Source organism: Scomber scombrus, chromosome 20 (genome assembly GCF_963691925.1).
Source record: "Scomber scombrus chromosome 20, fScoSco1.1, whole genome shotgun sequence".
NCBI classification, from domain to species: Eukaryota; Metazoa; Chordata; class Actinopteri; order Scombriformes; family Scombridae; genus Scomber; species Scomber scombrus.
The window spans coordinates 5,959,637-5,973,515 of record NC_084989.1 but is presented as its reverse complement, the minus strand read 5'-3'; the positions used below and the strand labels follow the sequence as shown (position 1 = coordinate 5,973,515).

The following is a 13,879-nucleotide window of genomic DNA, read 5'->3' as shown; positions in this document are numbered from 1 at the left end:
CACACACTTATCGATGAAAGATAAAACATTTTATTTCAAACCCTTCTCAGATAATCTGATACAACATATCTGAAACATGTGTGGTTCTTATATCTGTGACACTTTGCTTTTCAAACACATTTGGAACTCTGAGGTTCATGCTGCCAATGCTAATGTAAATATTTGCCAGTGCTGTCACAGCTAGACCGTCAGTACTGCTAAGAGTACTTCCAGGGTGCTGTGATTATTGATAATCAATTAAATAATCTTGCCTTCCTATTGGCCAGGGCAAGAAGTCGGATGTTGCGCACGCAGCCGGCAGCAGCTTCCTGGAGCATCTCGTCATCAGAGCCCATGATGTGGATGAGGGGCTGCAGGAGTACACAGGATAGAGGTTACAGTATGCAGCAGGAGCACATTCCCAAAGAATCATCAGATTAGAGGAGAGGACTCACACACCTTTGGAAAAACACATGTGCACATGTTGCCATGTCAGCAGCAGTCGCTGCACGAAGCCACCGACGAGAGCTGTAAAGATATACAGTGACAGTGCGGCGACAGTCTCAGGCCGCACTGGCAAGTGTCCCTGTGTGTGTGTGTGTACGCCTGTATTCTGTGTGTGTACGCCTGTATTCTGTGTGTCCCACTTTACCCGTCCAAACCATGCCTCAGCAAAGGGGTTACAGCTGCGAGCACACATGCTTCTGTAAGTTTGCTCAGATGAAAGTCATGCAGGGCAGGCTCGACATTAAAAACCTGAGCATGAACCACACCACTCGACAGCCTTTCCGCTGCTCCAAAGGTCAGATTATATCCGACTATTAGTGGCTTGTGTAATGGATCTCGTTAGGTCTTATTGCAGAACAAGGTTTTGCGCTCTGCAAAAATCCCGAGCTTGGGAAGTTTATTTTTTGGTTACATAAAATTGAACATCTAAAAGATTTTTGTACGTTCAAAGACTTTTATATTATGTAGGAATAAGCAAAAAGAAACACAGTGAAAAATATGGACTACCACTGAGTGGCATGTGTGTGTTTTTTCTTTTGAGGGGGGTGAGCTTTTTTTCCCCTTCCTATTCTATCTTGAGCAAAATCACTACATTATGTTTGTGGGCGGCTGTGGGGCCGAATCAAAATAAAAGTAAATGTAAGCATAAATACTCTGGTGCATTGGATGAATCTAAATTTGTTCAATGTGTGCTCCTTCGTAAAATCACAATGGTGTGCCGTTGAGGTTTCCTCAGCCACATTTGCAATTATTCCGAATCGTCTTGTTTACATCGATAATGAACCGACGGCAACATTACATCCCCCAACTAAGCACTTAAGGACTCCTCGCTTCTAAACACAATGAAGTCTTGATAAATACAGTAACTGCTGAGATGTCTGAGGCACTTTTAAGCTCCATATATCAAAAGCTTGTTCTCAACTGAAAGAAAAAAGGGATTTTGAAAGAGATTCCTTTAATGAGGCTCACAGGTTGGTGTTTGAACAGCATCCGGATTGTTTCCGTGGTTATAGTGCAGCAATGTAACATCCGAGTTGATCCTATGTTCAACACATGAGACAATATCTCCACTTTCACCGTCTAAAGGAAATGAACCGAGAACCAAGCTTCTCTTAAAACCAGCCCCTGCATTGGTGATTCTGAAAGCTTCTGGCTCATCTCCATTTTCTCAATTTCTGTCACCCTCTTCTTCAAAACTCTCCCATCCTGTTCAGCATGTTGGCTCTGCATATCAACATAGGAAATGATGGTGTTCCTAATGAAATGTCAGTCCGATCTTTTTCTATGAATAATCATCTGATGCCGAGTCGTCCATCTTCAGCATAAAACAGCTGATCGGTGGTCGAGGTGAACCTGAGCTGTGTTCATCCTGGGTGTCAGTGAGGAGCTGAGGTTGACCCTGACCCCTCTCCATGTTACATGCAAACTTTAAAAGCCGCTCTGCACACTTGTGTGGTCAGCAAACAGCCAAAGAAGCCGAGAGAGGAGACATTCTCGGGATTTTCTGCGCAAAGATCAACACCGAAAGGAGAAGAGGTGACAAATTAGATGAGGCCAGCTTGTGTGTGCGTGTGTGTGTGTGTGTACAAACTTGAAACGCACAGTGAGCTTAGCTGAAAAGAAAATAATATCTTTCCTCTGGTTATAATCAGTGCATTTTGTGGAAAAAGGCCACGCAGCAGTCCGAGGTGTCAGCTCTTCTCAATGCACCAGTGTCGGGGAGCATATGAAGCGTTTGCCCTCGGGGGTTTTATATGATTTTTAAATAGCATTCAAAACACCTCCGAGAGCAAACTTACATCCACAGGCTCTAGAAAACATGCAGCTCGCTAAACAAGTCTCTTTTGTGAAAAGAGAGGATGCCTGAGAAGTGCCAGAGGCGGCGTTTTTCTTTTTTTTGCCAACCTCATAGCATGTTATTCAGACGTCGCCAAATCAGGTCTCTCGAAAGCGCGCAGCTAGGCTAAGATAAGCGTGTCTCTCTTTGCTGCCTTTTTTTCCCCCCTCTCTCTCTCTCACTCTCTCTCTCTCGCTCTTTCCCTCCCAGCTGGGATCTGTGAGAATATAATACACCACTTGTTAGATATTCCCCCGACTGTGGCAACATGAACACACTTGCGCCACGTTTGAAAAAAGAGTGAATCGTGAGTTTTTGAGGTTTTTGCACTTCAGAGAGCTCCAGTAAGTCCTGACCTCCAAGAAGGGAGCCAGGGAACAAGCCCCCCCCCCCCCCCCTCTGGTTGAGGGGGAGAAGGAGGGGGGGGGGGGGGGGGGCAGGCGTGCAGTCTGGGAGGGCTGCTCATATTGTTGCATGTGCACACACACACACGCACACACACGCATCCTATCGCACATGGAGGCGTCATGGTGTTAAGTGCGCTCGGGTTGGACTGCGTCTGCCTGCAGGAGTTCAGGTTTAAATAGCCCCCCCCCCTCTTCTCCTCCTCCTCACCCCGTGCCGGGTCTGACAGTCATTATAGCTCCATCAGCTCCCAGCGTTCCCATGTTTCAGGCTCCGCTGTGTAGGCAAACAGCACAAACAGACAGCAGTGTTTAGTTGGGCCGAGGGGAAGTTGGTGAGGGAAGTCAAGGTAAACAACATTCCCTGCAGCCTCCAGTGAGCCAGAGACTGTTAAGCTGCCTTTTCTCTGTGTCTCTGAAGAGGAAGAGGAAAAAGCAGGGAGGGCAGCTTTCAAATCAATGACTTAAAGGGGGAAAGTTTCAGTCTGAGCCCTAAGCCTGTTCAAACCTGGAGAATACGGTTCGCATTTCTGGTCCAGGGCATGAGGGAGAGAGGCTTAAGTCGAAAGCATTACACTCCATGGATCTTGAAAAATATGGTAGTCATAACAGAGCAGGGAGCACAGCGCCTGTATCATCTGCTCACCGCACCCACAACCTGAAATCATGTTACACACAAACCAAGAGGAAACAGTAGAAGTAAACCTGTGATGCTCTGCTTGGTTTTTCACTCCCTCCCTCTTTTTCTTTTTAACATTGGGTGTAATTTTTGTCCCCCACACACTCACACACTCTCACTCCAGAAGACTCAGCTTGTTGGCGTGTTGGAGAGAGGGGAAAAAGAAAAAAAAATTAAAACAAACACTAAACCGTGCCGGGGCAAAAGTGTGTTCATGGCAACAAAAGTGCAAACGTTTTTCTCATTTAGATTAGTAAAAGCCGAAAATACATACCAGGACCTGGCAAAAGCTGCGCTCTGGAATACCTTCAGTTGAAAATTACCAATAATTACCATCCGCATTTTGTAATTTTCATCAATTTACTTCACAAAGCTTTTCTTATGAAAGAGCCTCTTTAATACAAATAGCTGGCTGAAGCTGTCCACGAGGATTTATGGTTTCAGCAAACAATCCCCAGCCCTTTTTGGAAGCGATGTAAAAAGCGGAGGGGGGAAGGCATGTTGATTTTGTACATGACACAAAATGAAGCACATCCGTATAAAACTGCGAGATACCATGAGTGGATGTCAAATCAAACGGCCAAGGCGATTCATCTCCCAGGCTAAAAAATCTCTTTACTCTGGTATGCATTTCCTCTGAGAGCGAGAACCTGAACGGCTTTTTTTTGTTAAACAAGGTAGGATCTGAGAGGCCGACGGATTCCAAAGAAAATAAGTTGATGGGAAATGTGAGGCAACTAAATAAAAGAGACAAAAAGGAATTTATGAATGACGGCAGGTCGCGTCCAAAAAACAGCATATCAAAAGCGATTTAACATTGGAACTAAATAATTGAAAGGACAAAACATTTAAAGGCTTTGGAAGGGGTAAAATAAAAACACTAAGAGGGGGTCACTAATGTGTTTTCCAGCGTGAAATACTTTCTTTTCAATGCTTAATTTCCTCTGAATCTCAAGGTGCGGGGCCATACACCATTAAATGCGCTAGAGAGGAAAGTTGCTTTTTAAACCAACTTCGGAGTAAGAGAGACTTTTTCGCTCGTTCGAAATCATATACTACATGTGGGTGAACATGTTTTGAGAGCTTCTCAACGGCACAGAAAAGCTCTTTTGAAATACGGCTGCAATAATACGAGAGGCGGTCCAGAATTTTACACAGGGCCATAAATTAGACGAGAAGCCCTCTATCAATCGTCGATAAACCCCCTCCGACCCATTCACAACTATCGGAGGTATTATTTTAACACGTTCTCCCCGACGAGCTGCCTGCATGTCATAAAGCAGAGTATTACAGCACACTGAAGGGTGGAGATTGACAAGCTCTCCTACTGTAATGTTTCCTCAGGGGTCAGGCAGGTAAGTATCAGCCTCCTGCCCAGACTGGCTGAGACTGAAGCCAGACTGAACAATGAGGCTGCCTGTGTTGTGTTTCCATGTCTGAGATTAAGAACAAATGCAACTGCTGGTGCAGTTACGTGGCCTTTGGTAATTAAGCTCTTTAAAAACCCAAAAATACATTATGGAGTAGTGTTGCAACTCTTAAGTGGTACATTAATAAGGGCAAACACAGAGAGACAGATTAAAAAGGGTGGTATGTCTTGCATTTGCACACACAAACACACACACACACCCATACACACACACAAACATACACACACATACAAAGAATTTCAAATATAGACACACACACACACACATATTGAAGGTTTGTCCAGTTTTTGTCGTGGCTCAAACTACAAAAAGCATTCAGCTTAACGACTTTTGCAAATTGGACATAACTCTTTCGGAACACCCAATGTTCAGTCCAGCTACCAATTATGGCTAGTGTTGAACCACATACACTGTAACAGCAGATCAAGCTAAAGTACACCATTTAATGAACATGGGAAAAAAATATTTGGCTGCAATGGCATAACCACTTCATAATTTATATCGCAGTTGTTATTTAGAGGAGGGAGGAAAAGAAAAAGAAAAAAGGAAAAAAAAGAATTTTGACTCACTGTGGCCACGAAAAGATTTCTCATGTGAAAGTCTTCCTATGTGAAACATGACTGAATCGGAGAATGAGATAGCAATGTTTTCCCAAATGATGAAATATGGGTGCATGATCATCTGTGACAAGACATCAATTACAGCGTAATCTCTACATAAAATCTCTACATCGCTGTCAGACACAAACATAAACACTCTCTGGAACTGAGCATGGAAACAGTCCGACGGGCTCAAATGTTAGACAAAACAATGCTTGTTCCTTTTTGTAAGAGTGCTACACAACACTGCTGCGATGAAGAAAACTGGCGGATGTAGACAAAGAGGAAAAAAAAAAACTTGTCTATAAAAAAACATTGTTCTCTTTTAGCTCTGAACAGCTCTGACCCCCACTCCTTGGCCTGAACCATATCGCTGCTGCATTCTACCCTGATGTCCAGGAACAGCCCTTAGCAACAGTTACCCCCAGCTACAGCCCTTTGACTTGTGCTGTAATGGCATCTAGGGTCTACCGGAGAAATGGCACTTCGCACACACTGAGCTGTTTGCTTTTCTGAATTCCCATGACGGCTAGAAAGTGGAGTCATGTTTCCGCTGTTCGAATAAAAACCCACTTTGTTTCTGCTCCATCGGTCAAAGGCTCTGAAAATAGTCACAGCTTTTCAAAGTTTATTACTCAGTGTTTTTCACACATCGCAAAAACAAGGGTGGTGGGAGGCCAAAGCGCATTTTCTTCAATGTAATTATGCCAAATTTAGCTGAAACTAAAAGAAATGACTACTTTATTTAATAAATTATTTACAAAAAAAGCAACAGAAAAGAAGTTAGGAATTCAGCTTCAAACAGCACTACCAACTTACCTTGACCACTGCTTTTTCGTGCATGGTGATGCAATTGTTTGGGTCCTTGGACAGCTGGTACAAGGCCATGGCTGTGCTCTGGTGAACTGAACTGTCTTTGGACTTGAGGTAGCGCACCAGGGGGGCCACGGCTCCAGCTTCTCCAAAGGACGCCCTGTTGCTGCCCCACATGCAGCAGTGGCCAATGGCCTGAGCCAGGTGGCGACGGAGTCTGTCATCAGTCTGTATGGAGGAGAGCAGGATGCTATTGGACCCCAGTGACCAGTCTTTACAATGTAGAAAACAACAAGCTCAGCAACAGCTCTGCAAGAGACTCTTGGCTGAATCTACCAATGTTCTTCTCATTAGCTCGATTTATACTGCAGTGAGGACAAGAAGGGCAACTAAACTCCATTGTAAAGACAGTTATTTGTATATTGACAGTAAGTACAGTGTTGTTGAATAGTAAAAACTTCGTTGTTTGTCTCCAGCGGTGAAGTGCACTTACTGTGTTAGTCAACTTGGCCAGCAGTGGGACGACTCCATGATCTGTGAGGACTGCCAGGTTCTCCTTGTCTTTGGCTATTTTGGCGATGGCGGCGCAAATGCTTGCCAGCACCTCGTTGTTTGTTGACTTCAGCAAATTAACAATCAGTTCCAATCCACCGACGAGGGAGCGCACCATTTCCCCCGCGTCCTAAAGTCAAAGAGTCTGTTATTAGCGCTCGCTCCGTGGAAAGAGGGAACGAGGAGAATGATGAAGACGGCGAGGAAAGATGAGAGGCAGGCAGGAGAAGTTTTAGCAGACTAAACAACGGGCACTAAATAAGCATAAACAAAATATCTATCTTTAACCTGGGCAATGAGCTAAATCCCATTAGCGAGAACCAGGCAGTAGAATGATCTCTATCTGTCTGCAGTTGCTTTCAGAAATAAAACTACCTCTCCTAGTGCAAAACTGTCTGCTTGAACAGGCAATGAGTTTGACATCTTTGTCAACCTCTCCTGCTCTCACCCTAACTTGTCATAATGAGGACGAAACATGGAATTTAGAGCTTAGAGGTGACATTTAAAGCTTTAGCCCCGGGCTGACATACAGCGTAGACTCGAAGCTTCATGGTTTGAGTTCATGGCACCAGCGGGTACCACAGGACTCTCAGCCACTTATGGAGCCATGCCTACAAAACCAAGATGCTGGTAGGGAGTTGCTGGAGAGAACCACAGCGGAAGAGCTGGCACAGACGCAGGCTTCGAGTCCGACTTGGCAAATCAGGCCTCTGTTTAAAATCACAACTCACCGTATCGAACCGTACCAGCCGCGGAAGACTACATCAAGGTGGCTGTGTCTGTAATGTTCAGCGCTTTGAAAATAGAACAGAAATCTCACTCCCACCAAAAAAAGCGTACAATCATGAATGACTGGATGCAAATCACAAAGCACGCTTAATTTGAGTCCATTTCAACATCAATCTAAATGTCCAGAGCTGATGAATGGCGCAGTGCTGTGGAGCGCAGTAATCACATAATTTAATATGTACGCCGTATTGTTCTACGTTCTATAAATTAAGGCAAATTTATCAAATTCAGCGCTGACAAAAAGCAGAAGCTCATGGACCATTTTGGTGTGCGGCTACTATGGGGGGAGCTGGATGTACTTGTTGTGTTCTCCTCTCTAACAGAGAGCTCACAGCTGAGTCCTGGCCAGGGTGCGGTGTATGGGCCCTGTGATGCCGTGCCAGAGGATGAGCCCATGTGTGCAGCGAAGGGGCAGGGCAGGGAGAGAGAAGAGGAGGGTGGTGGGGTGAGGGGGGGTGAGGTTGGACTGGGAGCTGACCCCCCCACCACACACAGGAAGCTCTTCCTCAGGAATACTGATGACGGCTGGCCGGGAGTCCCTGCGACAGAGGAAGCTCTCTCAAGCCACCAGCTGCGATAGACTAGCCAGAATCTCTTTCATGGCCTGGACGGGCCCCCAGATCTGAAAACCGCAGCATTATGAGGCTGCACACGGAAAGGCCTTTCTCGCTATCCTCTCTTTCTCTCTCTCTTTTTCTCCCCTCCTCTTTACCCAGGATGAAATGAAATAGAAAACACATTATCTGCTGTGCGTGATCTCAAGGGAAGGGGAGAAAGCCAAGCTCACAATGGCAAAAGCACGCCCTGACCCCTTCTCTAAAGCAATCAGGCTTCTATAACATACAGTGCTACTATGTAAAGGAAAAGTAAATCAAGCATCCGAAATGTGCCTCTTTGTCCAGGCAAATTAATGATACACCCCATTAGTTGCAACTGAGAGGATCCTACTTCCTTGATTGAAGAACAAAGATAATTGAATGATTTACTATTAAGTTCTTACAGCACTCAGTGTGATACTAAGTGTGTTAAAGTTGTGGACTCGTGGGCACGGAGCGCAGCCTTTTTTGCGTCTGTGGGGCAGCAGTATGGAGCATCCAGCAGATGCATTTATACCACGGCTCTCTCATAAATCCGCTATGGAACTGCTAACTCGAACCACATGGTGTTTTTATCTAAATAACGACTGCACCGAAGCAGCTGTATCAGGTTCCTTCGCTCGATGGGCAAAGAGCACTATTTAGCTCTTGTCATTGCCCCCGTCTCAGTAAAATCACCCAAAAAGCATGTTCATGAATTTCCCTCAAAATTGGCACTCTGACATCCAGACAAACACTGTCAAACTTTGTTAGCCCTCAATAGCGAGTCCGGCGTCCCCCTCCCTCACCCCCCACCTTCTCCCTCCATATGGTTGCCATGCATCATTTTCGCTACACTTGTAGGCCAGAGAAATTCCAGCCAGCAAAAAAAAAAAAAGAAAAAAGAAGAGGGCTTCACCCCCCAAGACACCTGCCTGGGCTCAATATATCTGTTTAAGCTTAACCAGATTGTCCCAATGACAAACTGTTTACCTTAATCACAGCGATAATCTAATAGAAGAAAATTACGTTTGGATTTGGATCTGATACAAGTTGTCAGGGGATGAAAGACCTGCTAATGTGTAAGTGAAATTAGACTTGATTGACAACATCGCTGTGTAATGCCTGCAACAATGGCATTAAAAAAAAAAAAAAAAAGCTTGTGATTTTTTCTGTATAGTTGAAGTTATATAAGTTCTGGTTCTTTATTGAAGGCCACGCTGCAGGTTCCTCTGCGAGCCATATTTGCTGTGTTTTCATTAAACAAGCGGGATCACAGGGAAAAAACTGTCTGGTACCCTCTGCTCTGCGCCTGGATCGTGTGCCTCCGTAACTAGTAGCATGTTGAGGGAAGATTTTCAGCTGGGGAATAAGAAGCCGTGCCACAGGATATTACTCGGTCTTTCTCCCTGCCTGCTTCCCAATTCACCAATCCCAGTGTGCCAAGGAGGCTTCTCTGCTTCATATTAGCCCACGGTTCATGTAAGCCTCCTCTGACACAGCTCTGCCCCTGCTAACCTCCCAGCAGCAGGTTGGAGGGAGAGCTCGGGAGACAAGCATGGTGATATAAGCGAGCTTCTGTTCCGCGAGTGGGATCTAACCCTCAGATATTCTGAAAAACGACACGAACCCAGCAGACCCCGGGCTATCTGTGTGCCTTTGGTGTGCTTCACGTGCAGACACACAGGACGGAGGCAGTAGACAAATACATTTTATGTCATGAAGAAGTGAAAAAAAGAAACGTTTCTGTGCTTCAAGTGTACCTTTGCATTCTCAATACATGGACAAAGGGCCCAGGCAGCGCTGGATTGAACATCTGCGCTGGGGTTTTTCAACAGGGACCACACCAGGCGGACTCCATCAAGCTGGTCAATGATTCTGTAGGCAGACAGAGAAATGGTGTGAGAAGCGAGTTTAAAGAAGAAGGGGGAAAAAAGGAGAAAGGAATGAACAAGGAAAGAATAAGCAAAACAGAAAAAGTGTTCATGCGGATCTTTCATCAAGCGCAATTTCATGCTTGAAAGATTTACGAGCACAACTTTTTTCATCGTGTTTGTTTCTCTCTCTGTCGCTGGCTGCGTCGGTCTGTGCAGCAGCAGGCTCGATGCGACTACTGCCAAGTAGCAGGAACGATCGATTTCAGCATCGGCTTTTCATCATAGATGGAGCTCTAGCAAAAAGTTCAGTCAGGAAGACTGGATATTTCTCGTTTTATCCCGCCGTTCACATCCCTCACGCGTGCTCGCTCATAATTCCCTCGCTGTATTGTCTGAGGCTGTCAATCGAGCTGTCAGCTGTTTGCATCTATCCAATAGCACAGGGACACATCTCCATTGTTTTCCTATCATCTGGCTGCTGTCTTTTTGAATGTTTCTCTCTTTCGCTGACTTTAGTGCATTCATACTGCTGTTATGCGTTCCCTTCCACCTCCCCATCATTGCCTTGTTTTTACAGATTCATTCTCATCAGTCTCATCAGCCTCAGCAGCTGATGCCCCTTGATTAAAAATCTCTCTGTAGAGTCAAAGCGCCAAAGATTTTCTTATTACTATATCATCTGTAATAATAAACAAGTATCTTTACTTCATTCGCTATAATGTCGCTCCTGATTGAACTTGAATTCAGTCCCGCTCGCTTCCTCTCCAAGCCTGAAACCCACACACTGTTTCTTCACTCAAATCTTTCTTCATGGAAGTGTTCGGCGTTGCTAGGGCCAGAGGTTAACTGGCATACATCTGCGCTTATAGTGTTTCATACATGGATTTATAAATAGAAACTGAGACAAACTTACACTTTATGTTGGTGGCTTGTTTTTCAACCCGAGCCAAGAAGAGGACCTCTTTCCAAATCAAACAGAGCCACAGACAGGTCACTCTATATTTCATTGGGTCTGAGTGAAGTTTACTTAAGCATGAGCTGTATTTCAGGCCGTATACATGACTGTAGTCAAAACTGCAGTCAGGGTCTGAGACCCGAAGAATTACGCCACAGTGCACCCGTTGTCTGGTATAAATAACATGTAACGTGTTCCCCATGTGTGCTTCCACCAACAAGGCCGACATTGAATGCTGTCATAATTACTTAAACACTCCCTAATCACAGTATCTCTGTGACTGGCAAAGAGCGAACACTCATCAGGGACGTCCCCTGCACCATCTGTCTTCCGTTTGCACATAAATCAGTCTAGGGGGATCATAACATCAGATTCCAGTCTGCGGGGCCTCTTAAATCCGGACCAAAAACAAAAAGTGAAGCGTCATATCATCCGCCAAAACAGCTCCGTCTTCTCATGAAGCAGGTATGAAACAGATTAGCAATGAAGTTGCAGCTGACAGTGATGGATTAGAGAAGGCGACCACAAACCCTAGAGGCATTAAACAACGTGTGTTCACTCTTGTAGCTACACAGGATTCATTGGAGGAAGTGCTATGTCATTAACCACACACTGCCTACTGGTTGAGAATGAAAACAAACATATGAGTATTTCATGGAAAACTTGAAAGTGATCAGTGTTGTTTTGGGCTTTTGGTAGTTATGGATGACCTACCTCAGAATGATGATGAGAGAATGATTGCGCTGATGAACATGAGGTTGTGTTTGAGAAATAAAAAAAGATTTTGTTGGTAAAATCGAAATCAAGTTAACTGACGGGAATGTCGCAGTTTAATGTGCGGCAACAACAGCGATATGCATACATCATCATCATATTTGTTCGCAAGCTAAACATCGTCTAATCACAGGGATTTAAATTAATCATAGGGGATCTGAAAAACAGCTTTGGACAGCGTTGGGTTAGAGCAGGAAATAATCAAATGTGAGTTATGTTAATTGCTCTGCAAACTACTGTACACATACATGTCTCAAAATAAGCCATCGCCACAAAACATACAAAAAGCGTCGGTTGAAGTAAGAACTTTCTGTTTTATAGCTGAGTGTTAAGGCTGAATGATTACATGGTCTGGCCCTAAATATACCTACTGTGAGAAAACATGGAGAACATGATGAACTGACATAAAAAAACAGTCCTCCTCTTGTGTGAAGTTTAACAGTCGCAGGCTTTATTTTGTCACGCTTCACTTTTTAATTGAGCCCCTCGATTTTTGCTTCCCCACACAAACGTAAAAAGCTCATATGATAGTATTAACAGCTAAATAACAATGAGAGCTCAGACATTAAGTTGTGTTTGTGTCCAGAGCAAATTAAGAAGGGTTTTGTAGTCCGTAACAGCCTTGTAAAAGCAACAAGGCACAGATGGAAGCTCCACAGTGTTGTTCAGTATTGAGGGTGAGGTTAAATGAACACAGAACAAAGGCTGCTCTGGACTGTGGTTCACTGTGTTTTCCCAGCCATGTAGTCTTGGACAGGGCAGGGCTTTAGGTATGTTCGTCTGACCAGCTTAGGTCCTGACATTGACCGCAAAAGCTATAGTAAAACACTGGGAATCAAACCACAACCATATTTAACACAGCAGGTACAATAAACAAAGCTTCTAAAATCTGTCATTAAGCTGGAGGATGAAAGAGAAACCTACCGTCATAATTGCGAATTAAAAGGACATAGATTTCTTTTAAGCATCAGCCCATGACAGGTTAATGATACCGTGTTTGGATCCCAGAGATCGTGTCATTCCCTTGTCAAAACATACAGTATGACATCAATACATGGCCAAGGGTGTGATGTGTTTGGAGCTAATTCAGTAATGACAGTGAGTAAGCCACTAATCACATTTTAAGAGACTCTTTACATGGGGCTGTTTGCCTTGTGTTAACTGTAGTGTAAATGTCAAAAAGCATGTTGTTAGCTGGTTGGGTGCATAGGAAGAAACAGAGACTTACGCCATGTTTTCCTTATCTGTGGCGCAGGCACCCACTGCCTTCGTTACGTTTACAAGCAGCGCCTGGTTAAATGACACAAGTTAAAAACATTAATTACAACAGAAGAATATGCAAATGTATAAAAGTAGTTTAAAGACAAAAACATGCCTGGTTTGTTCCAGTGAGCAGGTTGACAAGTGGTTTGATTCCTCCACACTTGCGGATGGTGGCCTTGTTAGCAGGTATCTGGGCAAATTCTCCCAGGGCTCCCACTACATTGACCAGCACTTCTTCAGGCTGATTGGTCAGCAATCCGACCAGGGTCTCCAGGGCTTTGTACTCCTGAAACCTTCCAAGGGTGGACAAGAGGATGATAATATTAATCAATTATATTGTTGTTGCTATATCAACAGGAAAAATCTGTAGTAACATGAAGATGAACTTGTAGAGATCAACAGGTATGCTAACTGCCAACTTACTTCAGCATAGTGATGCTTTGAGCTAAATGTTAACATCAACGGTAACACTTTACTTGAAGGTATCGTCATAACTGTTACATGACACAGTCATGAACGTGTCATAAACATTATTTCAATGTCATAAACGTTTATGACTGTTGTCATTAAGTGTCATTCAGTTTTTGTAATGACAAGTTGACATTGTTTGGGTTGTCTTGATTATGACAGAAAATGTCTTTGTCATGAAATCTTGACATTAACAAAATATGCACCTATTTTTGTGTTTATGGCAAGTTGACATAATGATTATTATAATTAGATGTGCAAGGTTACAGACCGATTCTAGCACTTGGTCATAGATGTTTGACAGGATATGGACAGGATACCCAAAACTGACTGTCATGACACCATTATGACAGTGTAATGAAGGGTTAGGGTTAGGGT

The 13,879-nt window shown here is 44.1% G+C and overlaps 1 protein-coding gene across 1 annotated transcript in view; it reads right to left on the bottom strand.

The window, feature by feature from the left end:
* Positions 1 to 233: 233 nt before the first annotated feature.
* Positions 234 to 13,879, bottom strand: part of odad2 (outer dynein arm docking complex subunit 2) — a 38,005-nt gene continuing 24,359 nt past the window's right edge. The window contains exons 15-20 of the mRNA XM_062441963.1: positions 13,146 to 13,326; positions 12,999 to 13,060; positions 9,928 to 10,042; positions 6,742 to 6,930; positions 6,255 to 6,476; positions 234 to 350 (exon numbers count right to left, since the gene is read on the bottom strand). Coding sequence (XP_062297947.1) covers positions 234 to 350; positions 6,255 to 6,476; positions 6,742 to 6,930; positions 9,928 to 10,042; positions 12,999 to 13,060; positions 13,146 to 13,326 — 886 coding nt within the window. The remainder of the gene's footprint in view (positions 351 to 6,254; positions 6,477 to 6,741; positions 6,931 to 9,927; positions 10,043 to 12,998; positions 13,061 to 13,145; positions 13,327 to 13,879) is intronic.